We start from the raw sequence: 18,509 nt of genomic DNA, 5'->3' as shown, positions 1-18,509 counted from the left end.
AACTGCACACAATAAGTCCATAATTCTTTGTACAGATGCCTCCAAAAATCCTTGATTCACTTTTGAATTTTGTTTTCAATATGGCGGCCATCTCCTCCATGAACCTATCCTCTCCCAGCTCGGGCACAATTACCTCCTTGCCACCATACACCCTAAACTTCAGGTTCTCACCACTAAAGGTTTTTCATTTATGAGCATCTCTCAGGCTGCTAACAGTGAGGTCTGGAGTGTGTCCAGAAGAATTCCAGTGAAGAACTCCAGTCAAACCAGCCTCTCATTTCAGTCCCCATGATTGAGCAGGAAATCATTTACCCTTTTCCATGACCTGTGAAGAATATTTCTGTCTTTCCCAAGAGGGTAGATGGGGCAGTGCAACCCCAAATGCAGTAATCAAGGGCATCTTAGTGTTTCATCTTGATGATTTTGTGTTGCTCAAGAGATTTGTCATGTCTTTTTGCCTTGAAAAACAATTCCTAGAACTCAGAAGTCAGGAAAAATTCATTGCATAAAAAATCCCTCTGCAGACAATTCTCTACATTTTCCCAATACACAAAATTTCAATGTAAAGCAGATCAGGGAAATAAATATGCAGAACAAAACCTACACAATATTAGAAAAATATAAATGACAATAAGTTTATGCTTCAGTCTTTTTTAAAGTCATAAAATAGTTAAAACTCATGGTCCCTGATACAAGAGACCAAGTTAAAGTTGGTTTGTTTACTATTCAATTCCTTCTTCCCTGCAATTACAGAAATAAGAAGAACCTGAAACTTGACCTGTGGTTGTGGGATTCTCAAGCAAAAATATGATGACCTGGGAAAGCAGGAGTATCCAGGGTGCAACAAGACAGGAAGGGTTTTGGGTTAGGAACAAGCCCATGAGTACCATTCAGGAATGCATTTCTGTGTCAGGCTGGGAACCTGTCCATTTCAGAGAGAAGTGTGTCACTTTATCTGTTACCACCAGGACAGCAGTCCTTAAAAACCAACTTGAATAAGAATCAGCTATGGATTTTATTGAGAAATGCACATTTTCAGCCTTCATTCCTATGTTTGTATTCATGGTGTTGGGTGCCACCTAGAATTAGCACTATTATCCCAACTCACGTGCTTCTGCTGCAAGTGGTCAACGGACCACAGTTTAAGAAACACTCCTCTGATAGAAATTTGGAGGATCCAATACACAGGAGATCACATACATGTGAATCTAACATTTCTGTTCGTGCTAAGTTGCTTCAGTTGTGTCCGACTCTTTGCAAGCCATTGGATTGAAGCCCACCAAGCTTCTCTGTCCACGGGATTCTCCAGGCAAAAACACTGGAGTGAGTTGCCATGCTCTCCTTCAGGGGATCTTTCCGACCCAGGGATGGAACCCAGGTCTCCTGCAGCTCCTTAATGACAGGTGAATTCTTTACCGCTGAGCCACCAGGAATTTCACGTCCTTAAATCTAGCCCAATAAGAAAGCCATACTCCTTTCATGTATGACTTTTCAGCTGAAAGAGATACTATTCATTGTCTAATTGTTCACCCAAAGCATTCTTTACAATGAATTATTGAGAAAAAAATAATCTGTTAAATCTCATTCCAGTTTGGGACTTGGCCATGTTAATGTAGAGTGTAGAAGTGGAAAGAACCCCTGGCTTGACTTGTTTAATGCAGAACAGTTCTGGTTGTGGACTGACTGAATTCAAAAGAAAGTGGAAGAAGAGTACAATGGTTGACATTGTTACAGAAATCACTGTTTTCCTACACTTTCACTACGTGTAGTGAAACTCACTACTCAAACTTCGCCCCCCTCTCTTACTGGCACCCCACTCTGTCCCAGCCGAGAGCACAAACATATAACCATGCCCTGATTGGTTATATGAGGAAAATATCAGTTTGTCCAAGAGAAATATGGTACTAGCTTGAGGTTCAGGAAGTCCAAGTTTTCATTTTCCTCTTTTCTTACTCTTCATACTCCTGAATATTGAAGATGCTTCATTCCCAGCCATTTTCTCTGGATAATGATCAGATAAATGATTCAGTATAGCTAAGCTGTTCATTATTTTTTATGTTTGTGATTTTTGTTATTTTTTGATAACTTATTTACTTTCTGCATCAGGTCTTAGTTGCGACATGCAGGATCTCTGTTGCATTGTGTGGGGTCTTCCCTTGTGGCACAGGAACTTCTAGTTGTGGAACAGGGTCTTCAAAACATGCAGGTTTTGTTGCTCCAGAACACTAGCAGCCTGCATTCCAAGGCAGATTCTTAAACACTGACCACAGTGAGGTTCCCAAACTTTCCATGCTCTCCTAAATATTTCCCTTAACAGATGAATCCTAGGTGCCCTGTCTACTAAAGAGGAGGTTGAATAGACTCCAGCAGCTCCTAGGCGAGTTAAAAGAAGATGAAGCCTGACAGTTGCTTGTCTGAGGTGTGAAGATGGAAGACTGCTTTTAGAAAAAACTGTGGCTTTGGTGGGGAGGGGTGAGTGACAATTGAATATTAAAGGTGGGGGATGGGCGATGAGCTCAGGATTTCACTTTGTTCAGAGTAAAGAGAATTGGCATTGACAGCAGGAAGTGAGGCAGGGGTTGGTCTATCCTGTGTATCTGGGCTGTTTTTTGGCAGTGACAAGCAAAATTTCAGTGCAGTGTAAAGGAGGGCTGAACCAATGTGCTTCTCCAGACAGCGCAGCGGTACACGCCAGAATCACTTTCTTGAAGATTTGAGATTACAAATTTATACATCTTGTCTGTGCCTTCATAGCCGTGGTATTTCCCTGGACTGATTCCTGATTCCAGCACAACCTTTGAGTAGTAGACATCGTAATAGAGAAGGCGTCGGGGTGTTCCCTCCTGGAATTTGTACCAGTGGATATATTGAATGTTTTGTGTAGGAAGATCACAAGGGATTACAGCAGGGGACCCAGTTGCCCTGGTGATTGACATCCTGTCGCCTTCCATGTCGGAAGATCCCTGAGTGACTGCAATGGGAAAAGCAACAAAAAATCTTGAGGAAGAGGAAACAGTATTTCTTAGTATGACCCCCGCACACACACACCACACACACATATACACACCATTGCCAAAAAAATACAGAAAAATCCCAGGAGCATCCAGGCAACACACTCACCAAGAGCCAGGAACACCAGAAGCAGCACTGGGGCCCGCAGCATGGCTGGGACAATAGTGAGACTGGGGTTCCCAGCAGATGTGACGGGCAGGGGAGTTAGTGAGGATCTCTCTTAAAGACCACCAGGCTGAGCCCAGAAGGGGTGGGTGCTGGGGGAGGCCCACGGAGGATCCCCGCCTCTTCACACCAACCCCTTTCTTGAGGGCCCCCTGTGGCAGGCTGGGAGCAGCCACCTCCCCGACAGAAGAAGAGAAGCCTGAGCTCTGAAAGCTCAGAACTGCAAGCAGAGGGATCAGGTGAGGGGTGTATGGAAAAACACAGACAAAACTTGCCTGTTGCCTAGTGGAGTGAGCAGACCTGAATCAGGCTAAGTTCCCTGCAGTTCAAGGTTTCAGTATTAATGCTGCTGCCATGGTCTTCTCCAGTGATGAAACATCTATAGTCCTTCCCCGAGCTACCTTTCCTCTTATACCTATAAGCAAACTTTGAGACAACAAACAGCAAATCCAATAAGAACTGAACCTGCTTTATTAAAATTAAGTTTATAATGTTGGTCTGCATTTGACTCTCAGAGTCAGACACAACTGAAATGACTTAGCAGTAGCAGTAGTAGCAGTAAAGGGATATATGCGTGTGTGTCTGCGTTACAAATCATTTTGATAGTGTATGTTCATCCCTAAGTAAAAAGCCACCTCACATTGGGTTTCCACGTTTCTCAAAAAAACAAAAATAAATAAATCAAGGAGCTTTGCAATATTTGGAACAAACTTAAACTAAAAATATATATTTTGTTTATCTGAAATTCAGGGAAATGCAAATCAAAACAACGAGATTTCATCTCACTCCTGTCAGAATGGCTAATATCAACAAGGCTGGAAATAACAAGTGTTAAAGATGTGGAGAAAAGAGAAGCCTTGTGCACCGTTATTGGGAATGTAAACTGGTGTAGTCACTATGGAAACCAGTATGGAGCTTCCTCCACAAGTTAGAAATAGAACTACCACATGATCCAGCAATTTCACTTCTGAGAGTTTATCCATAGGAAAAAAAATACTAAGAGATACCAGCACCTCTATGTTCATTGTTTATAACAACCAAGACACAAAAACGACCTAAGTGCCCAAAACCAGATGGACAGATAAACTAGGTGTGGTATATATGTGTGTGTATATATATATACATATGGTATATATGTGTGTTGTATGTGTGTATATATATATATATATATATATAGAGAGAGAGAGAGAGAGAGAGAGAGATAACTACCATTTTGTGCTCTAATTATGTGGTGGATTTACAGCACTCTACTGGAGTGTTTTGCAGCTTCTTAGATGACAGATGTGGTCCAGTTACAGAAGATGGAATCCATGTGCATCCAGGTCAGATAATATTGTTCAGTCCCTTCCAAACATCAACAAAAATATTTCAGTCTCACAAACATGAGCATATAAACATACAGTCAATTATAAAAACAGTTCAATTCAGTTTAGTTGCTCAGTCGTGTCTGACTCTTTGCAACCCCATGAATCACAGCACGCCAGGCCTCCCTGTCCATCACCAACTCCCAGAGTTCACTCAGACTCACGTCCATCGAGTCAGTGATGCCATCCAGCCATCTCATCCTCTGTCGTCCCCTTCTCCTCCTGCCCCCAATCCCTCCCACCATCAGAGTCTTTTCCAATGAGTCAACTCTTCGCATGAGGTGGCCAAAGTACTGGAGTTTCAGCTTTAGCATCATTCCTTCCAAAGAAATCCCAGGGCTGATCTCCTTCAGAATGGACTGGTTGGATCTCCTTGCAGTCCAAGGGACTCTCAAGAGGCTTCTCCAACAACACAGTTCAAAAGCATCAATTCTTCGGCGCTCAGCTTTCTTCACAGTCCAACTCTCACATCCATACATGACCACTGGAAAACCATAGCCTTGACTAGATGGACCTTTGTTGGCAAAATAATGTCTCTGCTTTTCAATATGCTATCTAGGTTGGTCATAAATTTTCTTCCAAGGAGTAAACGTAAATCTGCTTAAATATTTAACCAAGAAGGGAAAGAGTAGATCTTACAATTTTACCTTATAAGAAAAAAATAATCTGTAACTATATACAGTGAAGGATATTGACTTAATGTGATGACCATTTCAATATATATAAAATATCAAATTTCTATCTTGTATAACTGAGAATAATATAATATTTTATTTTTAAAATATGTTTTTAAAAAAGAGAGAAAAGTAGTGGGTTGAATGGAATATCTGAGCAGCAGGCATAGGAGCAAGCAAGCCGGCAGAAGCAGCCAGTTGCAGCAAACAGGAGCCCTGCCCTGAATGCATGGTTCTCAAGACACTCTGGCCTCTTTTCCAAAACAGTGTTCAGACATAAAGCAAAAATGTGGGCATGTGAAGAGTATGATCCTGTTTTAAAACACTTTAAATTCTTGGGTGACTTCATCCTTGATCTCTTCAGTGTCTATCTCATGCCTCATGTTTGATACATAAACTGCTATTAAAATACAGAGTAAAATGTAGCTTTTTGCTTTTCACATTGCATCTCAAATTTTTTGGGGTTCTGTCTTTTTAAGCATGAAAAAAAACCATAATTGAGGGAATTCCAAAAGGGAGTGATTATATGTATACCTGTGGCTGATTCATGTTGAGGTTTAACAGAAAAGAGCAAAATTCTGTAAAGCAATTATCCTTCAATAAAAAATTAATTAATTAATTTTAAAAACGTAATTGAAAGTCAGCAGAAGGGAAAAAACTGAAGATGGTGTCTTCTTTTTGAAAGTTGAAATGAGGACACCCACTGCTGATATTAATGAATGGCTAGTAAAGAATTTATTGATTCACAGACATGGTATAATATCCACACATATATACATACACCTGACTGTGGCTGGTAAGATAATGTTAAGATCCATCCTATATTCAGTGTGACTGAGTGATCTCTTAATGAAAAGTTGGAGAAAAGTTTTGTGTTGTTTTCCTGATCAAAAAACCTCTTAGTAAATTCGAGTAGCATTTATTTGTAAGCAAAATCTCTTTCTGTTTTGATTTGCAGAAGGTAATTCTTATTTCATGTCTCAGATTTCTTTTTATGTTTTTCAACACCTTACATTTCTTCTCAGGTTTTTAATTCATGCACATGCACTATTTGTACTATTGTGAAAAGTAGTAATATTGAAATATCAAAATGATTAGTTTTGTTTTTCTTATTTTTTGCATTATCTATTTGGCCTGAAGGACTGGGATCACAACAAGAAGACATGATGGGTTTTGAATATATATAAAAGGTACCAGGCATTCTGTATTGTGTATCATGAAATAATAGTTTTCTTACAGATGTAGCCCCTAAGGTAGTCTGAGTACTCTTATTTTGAACCCACACTATGAAGTCATTTTCCCTTGTGTTTAGCTAGTTTGAATTCAAATGAACTCAATTATATTTTGAGTTGCCTTTGTAAAACAGAAATATTCAATGCAATGCTTCATGGGAAGGCAGCGTGTCTGTCAGTTTCCTTTCATTACGTACCATCATTCAAGTAATGAAGGAAATGGTCTGGTTGGCTGGAAACTGGTGATTTATGTGGATCTAATCAACTCCATCCACGCTTGGTCTAAGAATGGGCCACATGACAGAAATGCAGACAGAGGCTCCCTGGGAGGATGGGGTCTAGGCAGGGAGAGCTCCTTACATGGAGAACATGCCGAGTCTGGCCTTGGACTCAAACCTCAAGAACTCAGTAGTGTCAGCACAATGATTCGTCCTGAGTCAGGAGTGGACTCGTGTCCACAGCACCACCACAGATGGGGCCTGAGCTGGGCGTCAGGATGTGACTTTAACCTGAGAAGGGACTCCACTCCTGACACTAGGAGCGGAGTCCTCCTAGGAGGGCAAGGCTCCCTAGATGTTGACTCTCAGAGCAGAGACCAAGAGGAATGAAGGATGTGACTTGAATGCGCCCTGAGGTCAGAATGTGAGAGCTGAAGCCATGACCTCAGCAGTGGAGCCCTGCTTCCCTCTGAGACTGGACAGATGGAATCCAGGACATGGACTTCCATCCTGGGCCTGCTGGGTGGGGAGGGGGTGGGACACCTGCTCTTCATGCCTGTGTCTGAGCAGCCCTCTGTCATTCACCCGTTACATTGTCACCTGATGTTAGTGTCCCTAGTAAGCCTTGCTCAGATTGACTATGAAATCATTTTTTCCCTTTTAGAGAATTTACATGACTTAGTACATGACAGACTCAATTGCACAGGTCAGATCGGGCCTCCAAATCTCTGTTGTTGTGAGGAACCAAGCATGTCACATCTGTCCATGAAGCTTGGTTCAAAGATTGGGTCTTGTGTCACCTAGTCTACACAGAGAAAAATGAAACCAAGAAGTAGCAGCCTCAGAAAATCACAAATCATGGAAGATCCTAGGTGGCTCGTGGAAAGTCAGGGATGATCTTAGTGCTGCAAGGAGTCCTGTCTGCTCCTTTCTTCAGGGTCATGAGCATAGACAAATATGCAGATATGAACATCCTGAGCGTAAAGTTCCCAACTCATGTAGGAGCTCATCAGAGGAACTATACAAAGAAATAATGAGGAATTCGGGTCACACAGTCTAGAGTGTGTTTGATAACAATCACATGTGCTTGCAGAAGGATCTTTTCTTCCATTAGCTGTGACCCTTTGAAAATGAGCAAAGTTGGCTGTGGTTTAACTGTTCTCGTTTCCTTGCACAGTCCCAACCAGTAGAGGCCAGTTTGAGCATTTTCCATGAATCAACCACATTCAACAGAGCAGGTGAACAACGAAGCCTGAGAAAATGAAACCCGATCAACACATCAGCATATCAACCCCCCGCTGCTGCCACGCAGACTGTCACCCCCAGCCCCACTACCCTTCCCTCTCTGCCCCTCCCAGGCCAGGGCCGTCCAGGGCAAGTTGGGGCAGGAGGTTGCTGAGAAGTTGGAAACCACAGGAGACATGCCCAGCAGGGCCCTCACTGTGACATCAGCTGCATAAAACTTTCAGTGATTTGCACGTTTCCGTTTCTTGCCTTCTACACTTAAATACACTGTTTTTTTCACAGTGAATAAATAGTTCCAAATCTCTAAGACCAGGGCCACATATTTTGTCTAAAGAAGTCTGATAAAATTCCTAAGAACCAAGGATTTGATCTGGACTTCCCAAGTGGCTCAGCGGTAAAGAATCCATCTGCCAGTGCAGGAGACCCCAAGTTCCATCCTTGGGTTGGGAAGATCCCCTGGAGGAGAAAATAGCAACCCACTCCAATATTCTTGCCAGGATAATCCCATGGGCAGAGGAGCCTGGAGGGCTACAGTCCATAGGGTCCCAAAAGTGTCAGACACACCTCAGCGACTAAAGGGCAAGGAATTGAGTAGATTAGGTTTTATCTATTTTCACTTGTCCAATTAGCAAAATCCCACATTTCACAACACTCTCCCGACATTCATATACTTTGTGAATGGAGAAAAAAAAGTGAAGTGAAAGTTGGTTGCTAAGTCATGGCTGACTTTTTGCGACCCCATGGACTGCAGTCCAACAGACTCCTCTGTTCACGGGATTTCCCAGGCAAGAATACTGGAGTGGGTTGCCATATCCTTCTCCAGGAGATTTTCCCTACCCAGGGATTGAACCTGAGTCTCCTGCTTTGGCAGGCAGATTCTTTCCACTGAACTTTCACTTTTTTTCCCCATGAAAATGACAAATACACACAGTCTTCATGATATAAAACACTTATGATTTCAGCATTTTAAAAATAATAACAAAATGTGTAAGATAATGGTGTATTATGAGGGGAAATTTTTTATAAATTATTATATATTAACCTAGCTATTCAAGCATCTCTGTACATTTGCAGAAAAAGAGCTCTAGGTTGTGTAAGTACAGAGAAGTTCAAAACAATATATGCTGAATACTACCTTTGAGTACAAAGAGGGAAGTTAGAGTATGTATACATGCATATATATTCATACGTACACTCATATTTGCTATAAAAGATTGAGAGAAAGCAAAAGCATAATGTTAAAGGGGAAGAAAGGTAAATACAGTGGCTCAAGCAAGGTTAGTTGGTGTATTTTTTAGAGTTTTTTGATTGATTTTAGATCCATGCAAAGATATTATCCAAAATTTTTGATGGATACTGTAATGAAGATTGGTGAAAGGTTGTTGTTGAATCACTCGAAGACACCGGGATTCTTGGCCCCCGGAGGAGAAGAATTCAATCCGGGGCCAGAGACGAGGCTTGATCACTCAGAGCTTTTGTGTAATAAAGTTTTATTAAAGTATAAAGGAGATAGAGAAAGCTTCTGACATAGGCATCAGAAGGGGGCAGAAAGAGTACCCGCTTGCTAGTGTTAACAATGAGGTTATATAATCCAAAGAATGTCTGGAGGTTGTAAAGACCTCATCAGACCTACTCCCATAATTTACATTTTAAGATAACACTGTCCTCAGGCAAGATACATCCTTGTAAAGACCAGGTCCACTCCCATACTTAACATTTTAAGATAACAGAAGGTTGAATCCAAAGACTGTCCTTAGGCAGGATACATTATTATTATATAATCCTAAGGAATGTGGAGAAAGAAAAAAAGTTTGTCCTTTCTTCCTCCTTGAGAATTCCAGACCCCTTTCTCCTTGGGGACCCCTAGACTCCCTATTAACCTGCCTAGGAAATGACTCTCTCATTGGCTTCCCTGATAGCTCAGTTGGTAAAGAATCTGCCTACAATGCAGGAGAGCCTGTTCAATTTTTCGGTCAGGGAGATCCACTGGAGAAGGGATAGGCTACCCACTACAGTATTCTTGGCCTTCCCTTGTGGCTTAACTGGTAAAGAATCCATCTGCAATGCACGAGACCTGGGTTCGATCCCTGGGTTAGGAAGATTCCCTGGAGAAGGGAAAGGCTACCCACTCCAGTATTCTGGCCTGGAGAATTCCATGGACTGTATAATCCATGGGGTCACAAAGAGTCAGACACGACTGAGTGACTTTCACTTTCATAATGCAGAAATTATTTTTTCAATGACACTTCCTGATTGATGTTCCATTTCTAAGAATAATCTACATTTTTTAAAGATGCAAAGTAGTCTGTCACATGACATCATTTATTTTCAGTTTCTTGTTGCTGATTATGGTTCATGATGGGCGGCAGTAAATGGTACTACAACGAATGAACATCCAGGCACATAAATTTAGTATGTACCTTTTGTTTCCTTGTGAAATTGATAAGTGGATGGTAAGTCACTTTCAGAGTAAAGCACATTGTACTCTTGTATAATGAGTTCTCTGATGGCTCCTTGTGCCTGAGATCCAAGCTGGCAACCTTGGAAACATTTCAGTCACTTGATACCTCAACCTGGCTGCACGTTAGAGTTATTTAATATTGAAGGAGAGACAGGGATCAAGACCATTCCCATAGAAAAGAAATGCAAAAAAGCAAAATGGCTGTGTGGGGAGGCCTTACAAATAGCTGTGAAAAGAAGAGAAGCGAAAAGGAAAGGAGAAAAGGAAAGATATAAACATCTGAATGCAGAGTTCCAAAGAATAGCAAGGAGAGATAAGAAAGCCTTCTTCAACAATCAATGCAAAGAAATAGAGGAAAACAACAGAATGGGAAAGACTAGGGATCTCTTCAAGAAAATCAAAGATGCCAAAGGAACATTTTATGCAAAGATGAGCTCGATAAAGGACAGAAATGGTATGGACCTAACAGAAACAGAAGATATTAAGAAGAGATGGCAAGAATACACAGAAGAACTTCTGTGTATACCAAAAAGATCTTCACGACCCAGATAATCACGATGGTGTGATCACTGACCTAGAGCCAGACATCCTGGAATGTGAAGTCAAGTGGGCCTTTGAAAGCATCACTACGAACAAAGCTAGTGGGGGTGATGGAATTCTAGTGGAGCTATTTCAAATCCTGAAAGATGATGCTGTGAAAGTGCTGCACTCAATATGCCAGCAAATTTGGAAAACTCAGCAGTGACCCACTGGAAAAGGTCAGTTTTCATTCCAATCCCAAAGAAAGACAATAACAAAGAATGCTCAAACTACCACACAATTGCACTCATCTCAAATGCTAGTAAAGTAATGCTCAAAATTCTCCAAGCCAGGCTTTAGCAATACGTGAACCGTGAACTTCCTGATGTTCAAGCTGGTTTTAGAAAAGGCAGAGGAACCAGAGATCAAATTGCCAACATCCGCTGGATCATCGAAAAAGCAAGAGAGTTCCAGAAAAACATCTATTTCTGCTTGACTATGCCAAAGCCTTTGACTGTGTGGATCACAATAAACTGTGGAAAATTCTGAAAGAGATGGGAATACCAGACCCCCTGATCTGCTTCTTGAGAAATTTGTATGCAGATCAGGAAGCAACAGTTAGAACTGGACATGGAACAACAGGCTGGTTCCAAATAGGAAAAGGAGTACATCAAGGCTCTATATTGTCACCCTGCTTATTTAACTTATATGCAGAGTACATCATGAGAAACGCTGGACTGGAAGAAACACAAGCTGGAATCAAGATTGCCAGGAGAAATCTCAATCACCTCAGATATGCAGATGACACCACCCTTATGGCAGAAATTGAGGAGGAACTCAAAAGCCTCTTGATGAAAGTGAAACAGGAGAGTGAAAAAGTTGGCTTAAAGCTCAACATTCAGAAAACTAAGTGATGGCATCTGGTCCCATCGCTTCACGGGAAATAGATGGGGAAACAGTGGAAACAGTGTCAGACTTTATTTTTCTGGGCTCCAAAATCACTACAGATGGTGACTGCAGCCATGAAATTAAAAGACGCTTACTCCTTGGAAGGAAAGTTATGACCAACCTAGATAGCATATTCAAAAGCAGAGACATTACTTTGCCAACAAAGGTTCATCTGCTCAAGGCTATGGTTTTTCCTATGGTCATGTATGGATGTGAGAGTTGGACTGTGAAGAAGGCTGAGCGCCGAAGAACTGATGCTTTTGAACTGTGGTGTTGGAGAAGACTCTTGAGAGTACCCTTGACTGCAAAGAGATTCAATCAGTCCATTCTGAAGATCAGCCCTGGGATTTCTTTGGAAGGAATGATGCTAAAGCTGAAACTCCAGTAGTTTGGCCACCTCGTGCAAAGAGTTGACTCATTGGAAAAGACTGATGCTGGGAGGGATTGGGGGCAGGAGGAGAAGGGGACGACAGAGGATAAGATGGCTGGATGGCATCACTGACTCGATGGATATGATCTGAGTGAACTCCGGGAGATGGTGATGGACAGGGAGGCCTGGCGTGCTGCGATTCATAGGGTCACAAAGAGTCTGACACGAATGAGCGACTGATCTGATCTGATCTGATCTGAAGAGACTAACTGACTCCTTGAGTAGAGAAACTTCAAATAGAAAGAGAACAGGAGACATCCTTACTTAATAGTTATTTTTTAAGAAGTAGGAATGTGAGCAATTTTTACAGCTTTTTCAAATATATATTTTTAGAAAATTGAATGATGAGGAGATACTGACGGTGATAGGCAGGAAAGTGATTTGATCAGATCTGTGCTTTAGAAAGAAAAATAGCAGGAAGGTTGGTTTTCAGGGGAGCAATCCCGGGGAAGCAGACGCGTTTCAGAGATGGTCGCCATGAGCCACTGAGAGGCCTCTGAGGACCCAGGTCACTGTAGTGACAGTGGGGATGCATAGAAGGGCTGGTGCAATAAATATTAGCGGGTTTGTCAGAGCTTCTAAGGAATTCACGAGATAAATAAAATGACCATTAGCAAGGTTGAAAGTAAAGAAAAAGATGTTTTAACATCCTGGGACACCTGTGTGGTGAAGCTTCATGTCAAGGTTGTGGGGCAGCCACACACATCCTTGTCCTTCAGGAAAATTCCTACCCGTCTCACAGCAATCAGGGGCAAGTTAGGAGCTGGGTGTAAATATTCTATTTTTCCTGTGCCAACCCGATAGAGGATGATCAAAAATTCAGGCTGCTATTTTACAAATATTTGTCCCTTCAGTATAGAAAACTTAACTACAGAAGCTATTTACTGATCCTTCTTATTGGTTCAACCATGCAAAGTATGACATATATAGACCCTCTCACTTTTCAGCTACATATTGACTTAGATCTTCTGGCTCCACAAAGCATTCTCAATGGTCCATTAATTTCTGACTAGAGGAAATAAACAAATCATTAGTTTAATTTGATATTTCCTTTGAGGTACATAGTAAATATCACAGTGCATTTCCTATCATTATTTTCTAAATATATGAGCTGTTATATTTCTTTATCATGTTTTATCCAAAAGATGGTAATTCTTTCTGTTCCAACCATTTTCATCAGAGGATCAATTTCCTACCTGGATATATTTGCAAGAACACATGCTGCATCTCTGTGAATATACAGATCACCCTGACTCCACCACTTCTCTTCTTTATTCTTTCATTACTTCTTATTGGTTCTGGGTAGAGTGTAGGGAAAAGCATAAGTTTAAATGACATTTATACTTGGCTTCCAACTGTGTCTCTTCTGATATCAATGCCTTTGTGATCTTGGGTGCTACAGAGTTTCTCTAAATCCCAAGTTCACCATGCCTTAGTGGTTGGGGAGGATATGATAGTACCTAAGTCATAAAAATGAGGTCAAGTTCAGGTTTGGGAACTACTTGGTGCTCAGCCATTGCCAAGTATTCCCAGTAGCCACAGAGGAAGCACAGGGTAATGGGGCCATCTCAGCCAAGGCTGCAGTTTTGTCTTCAACTGTCTGGACTGCAAGTGGCTCCTGGGAGGAAGACTCCTGTCTGCTTCATCTGTATATTCTTTACATAGAGGCCAGGCCACAGATAACAGTTACAAGCACTAACAGTTATTGAACTCGTACTGTGTGACAAGCATGGGTCTAAGTTCTTTACATGGATTGACCCAATGAATTGTCCACAAACCCTCCAAGGTGGGAACACTTATTACAACCCTTTAATTGAGGGAGATATTGAATCTGAGACTGTTGAACAGGGTAACTGTGTGTCCTGTGTGGGGGCACCAGTGCATATTAGAAAAAAATGGGCATTTGATGTGGAAAGGGACATGCTTCATCACAATTTTTGAACTGCACACAATAAGTCCATAAGACTTTGTACAGATGCCTCCAAAAATCCTTGATTCACTTTTGAATTTTTTTTCAATATGGCGGCCACTTCCTCCATGAACCTCTCGTCTCCCAGCTCGGGCAAAATTACCTCCTTGCCATCATACACCCTAAACTTCAGGTTCTCACCACTAAAGGTTTTTCATTTATGAGCATCTCTCAGGCTGCTAACAGTGAGGTCTGGAGTGTGTCCAGAAGAATTCCAGTGAAGAACTCCAGTCAAACCAGCCTCTCATTTCAGTCCCCATGATTGAGCAGGAAATCATTTACCCTTTTCCATGACCTGTGAAGAATATTTCTGTCTTTCCCAAGAGGGTAGATGGGGCAGTGCAACCCCAAATGCAGTAATCAAAGGGCATCTTAGTGTTTCATCTTGATGATTTTCTGTTGCTCAAGAGATTTGTCATGTCTTTTTGCCTTGAAAAACAATTCCTAGAACTCAGAAGTCAGGAAAAATTCATTGCATAAAAAAATCCCTCTGCAGACAATTCTCTACATTTTCCCAATACACAAAATTTCAATGTAAAGTAGATCAGGGAAATAAATATGCAGAACAAAACCTACACAATATTAGAAAAATATAAATGACAAGAAGTTTACGCTTCAGTCTTTTTTAAAGTCATAAAATAGTTAAAACGCATGGTCCCTGATACAAGAGACCAAGTTAAAGTTGGTTTGTTTACTATCCAATTCCTTCTTCCCTGCAATTACAGAAATAAGAAGAACCTGAAACTTGACCTGTGGTTGTGGGATTCTCAAGCAAAAATATGATGACCTGGGAAAGCAGGAGTATCCAGGGTGCAACAAGACAGGAAGGTTTTGGGTTAGGAACAAGCCCATGAGTACCATTCAGGAATGCATTTCTGTGTCAGGCTGGGAACCTGTCCATTTCAGAGAGAAGTGTGTCACTTTATCTGTTACCACCAGGACAGCAGTCCTTAAAAACCAACTTGAATAGAATCAGCTATGGAGTTTATTGAAAAATGCACATTTTCAGCCTTCATTCCTATGTTTGTATTCATGGTGTTGGGTGCCACCTAGAATTAGCACTATTATCCCAACTCACGTGCTTCTGCTGCAAGTGGTCAACGGACCACAGTTTAAGAAACACTCCTCTGATAGAAATTTGGAGGATCCAACACACAGGAGATCACATACATGTGAATCTAACATTTCTGTTCGTGCTAAGTTGCTTCAGTTGTGTCCGACTCTTTGTGACCCAATGGATTGAAGCCCACCAAGCTTCTCTGTCCACGGGATTCTCCAGGCAAAAACACTGGAGTGAGTTGCCGTGCTCTCCTTCAGGGGATCTTCCCGACCCAGGGATGGAACCCAGGTCTCCTGAAGCTCCTTAATGACAGGTGAATTCTTTACCGCTGAGCCACCAGGAATTTCACGTCCTTAAATCTAGCCCAATAAGAAAGCCATACTCCTTTCATGTGTGACTTTTCAGCTGAAAGAGATACTATTCATTGTCTAATTGTTCACCCAAAGCATTCTTTACAATGAATTATTGAGAAAAAAATAATCTGATAAATCTCATTCCAGTTTGGGACTTGGCCATGTTAATGTAGAGGGTAGGGGTGGAAAGAACCCCTGGCTTGACTTGTTTAATGCAGAACAGTTCTGGTTGTGGGCTGAATTCAAAAGAAAGTGGAAGAAGAGTACAATGGTTGACATTGTTACAGAAATCACTGTTTTCCTACACTTTCACTATGTCAGCCATGCCCTGATTGGTTATATGAGGAAAATATCAGTTTGTCCAAGAGAAATATGATACTAGCTTGAGGTTCAGGAAGTCCAAGTTCTCATTTTCATCTTTTCTTACTCTTCATACTCCTGAATATTGAAGATGCTTCATTCCCAGCCATTTTCTCTGGATAATGATTAGATAAATGATTCAATATAGCTAAGCTTTTCATTATTTTTTATGTTTGTGATTTTTGTTATTTTTTGATAACTTATTTACTTTGTGCATCAGGTCTTAGTTGCAACATGCAGGATCTCTGTTGCATTGTGTGGGGTCTTCCCTTGTGGCACAGGAACTTCTAGTTGTGGAACAGGGTCTTAAAATATGCAGGTGTAATTGCTCCAGAACACAAGTACCCTGCATTCCAAGGCAGATTCTTAAACACTGAACCACAGTGAGGTTCCCAACCTTTCCATGCTCTCCTAAATATTTCCCTTAACAGATGAATCCTAGGTGCCCTGTCTACTAAAGAGGAGGTTGAATAGGCTCCAGCAGCTCCTAGGTGAGCTAAAAGAAGATGAAGCCTGACAGTTGCTTGTCTGAGGCATGAAGATGGAAGCCTGCTTTTAGAAAAAACTGTGGCTTTGGTGGGGAGGGGTGAGTGACAATTGAATATTAAAGGTGGGGGATGGGCGATGAGCTCAGGATTTCACTTTGTTCAGAGTAAAGAGAATTGGCATTGACAGCAGGAAGTGAGGCAGGGGTTGGTCTATCCTGTGTATCCGGGCTGTTTTTTGGCAGTGACAAGCAAAATTTCAGTGCAGTGTAAAGGAGGGCTGAACCAATGTGCTTCTCCCAGACAGCGCAGCGGTACACGCCAGAATCACTTTCTTGAAGATTTGAGATTACAAATGTATACATCTTGTCTGTGTCTTCATAGCCATGGTATTTCCCTGGACTGATTCCTGGTTCCAGCACAACCTTTGAGTAGTAGACATCGTAGTAGAGAAAGCGTCGGGGTACTGTTCCCTCCTGGAATTTGTACCAGTGGATATATTGCTTGTTTTGTGTAGGAAGATCACAAGGGATTTCAGCAGAGGACCCAGTTGCCCTGGTGATTGACATCCTGTCGCCTTCCATGTTGGAAGATACCTGAGTGACTGCAATGGGAAAAGCAACAAATCTTGAGGAAGAGGAAACAGCATTTCTTAGTATGACCCCCCACACACACACACCACACACATACACATATACACACCATTGCCAAAAAATACAGAAAAATCCCAGGAGCATCCAGGTAACACACTCACCAAGAGCCAGGAACACCAGAAGCAGCACTGGGGCCCGCAGCATGGCTGGGACAATAGTGAGACTGGGGTTCCCAGCAGATGCGATGGGCAGGGGAGTTAGCGAGGATCTCTCTTAAAGACCACCAGGCTGAGCCCAGAAGGGGTGGGTGCTGGGGGAGGCCCACGGAGGATCCCCGCCTCTTCACACCAACCCCTTTCTTGAGGGCCCCCTGTGGCAGGCTGGGAGCAGCCACCTCCCCGACAGAAGAAGAGAAGCCTGAGCTCTGAAAGCTCAGAACTGCAAGCAGAGGGATCAGGTGAGGGGTGTATGGAAAAACACGGACAAAACTTGCCTGTTGCCTAGTGGAGTGAGCAGACCTGAATCAGGCTAAGTTCCCTGCAGTTCAAGGTTTCAGTATTAATGCTGCTGCCATGGTCTTCTCCAGTGATGAAACATCTATAGTCCTTCCCCGAGCTACCTTTCCTCTTATACCTATAAGCAAACTTTGAGACAACAAACAGCAAATCCAATAAGAACTGAACCTGCTTTATTAAAATTAAGGTTATAATGTTGGTCTGCATTTGACTCTCAGAGTCAGACACAACTGAAATGACTTAGCAGTAGCAGTAGCAGCAGTAAAGGGATATATGCGTGTGTGTCTGCGTTACGAATCATTTTGATAGTGTATGTTCATCCCTAAGTAAAAAGCCACCTCACATTGGGTTTCCACGTTTCTCAAAAAAACAAAAATAAATAAATCAAGGAGCTTTGCAATATTTGGAACAAACTTAAACTAAAAATATATATTTTGTTTATCTGAAATTCAGGGAAATGCAAATCAAAACAACAATGAGATTTCACCTCACTCCTGTCAGAATGGCTAATATCAACAAGGCTGGAAATAACAAGTACACTGTTGGTGGGAATGTAAACTGGTGTAGTCACTATGGAAACCAGTATGGAGCTTCCTCCACAAGTTAGAAATAGAACTACCACATGATCCAGCAATTTCACTTCTGAGTGTTTATCCATAGGAAAAAAAATACTAAGAGATACCAGCACCTCTATGTTCATTGTTTATAACAACCAAGACACAAAAACGACCTAAGTGCCCTAAACCAGATGGACAGATAAACTAGGTGTGGTATGTGTATATATATATATATATATATATATATATATATATATATATGTTATATATGTGTGTTGTATGTATATATATATATATATATATAGAGAGAGAGAGAGAGAGAGAGAGATAACTACCATTTTGTGCCCTA

General features: G+C 41.6%; 2 gene segments (V, D, J or C); both read right to left on the bottom strand.

Moving 5' to 3' along the window:
- Window positions 1-2,630: 2,630 nt before the first annotated feature.
- On the bottom strand, window positions 2,631-3,163 carry LOC129658354 (T cell receptor gamma variable 8-like). The segment is given in 2 exon segments: window positions 2,631-2,971; window positions 3,121-3,163. Coding segments are annotated over 2 exon segments (384 nt in total).
- Window positions 3,164-7,891: 4,728 nt separating this feature from the next.
- On the bottom strand, window positions 7,892-17,292 carry LOC129658353 (T cell receptor gamma variable 8-like). The segment is given in 3 exon segments: window positions 7,892-7,917; window positions 16,782-17,099; window positions 17,250-17,292. Coding segments are annotated over 3 exon segments (387 nt in total).
- Between the last annotated feature and the right edge of the window lie 1,217 nt (window positions 17,293-18,509).

Source organism: Bubalus kerabau, chromosome 8, assembly GCF_029407905.1.
Source record: "Bubalus kerabau isolate K-KA32 ecotype Philippines breed swamp buffalo chromosome 8, PCC_UOA_SB_1v2, whole genome shotgun sequence".
NCBI lineage: Eukaryota > Metazoa > Chordata > Mammalia > Artiodactyla > Bovidae > Bubalus > Bubalus kerabau.
The sequence above is the reverse complement of the archived record's forward strand: the minus strand, read 5'-3'. Positions and strand labels throughout refer to the sequence as shown.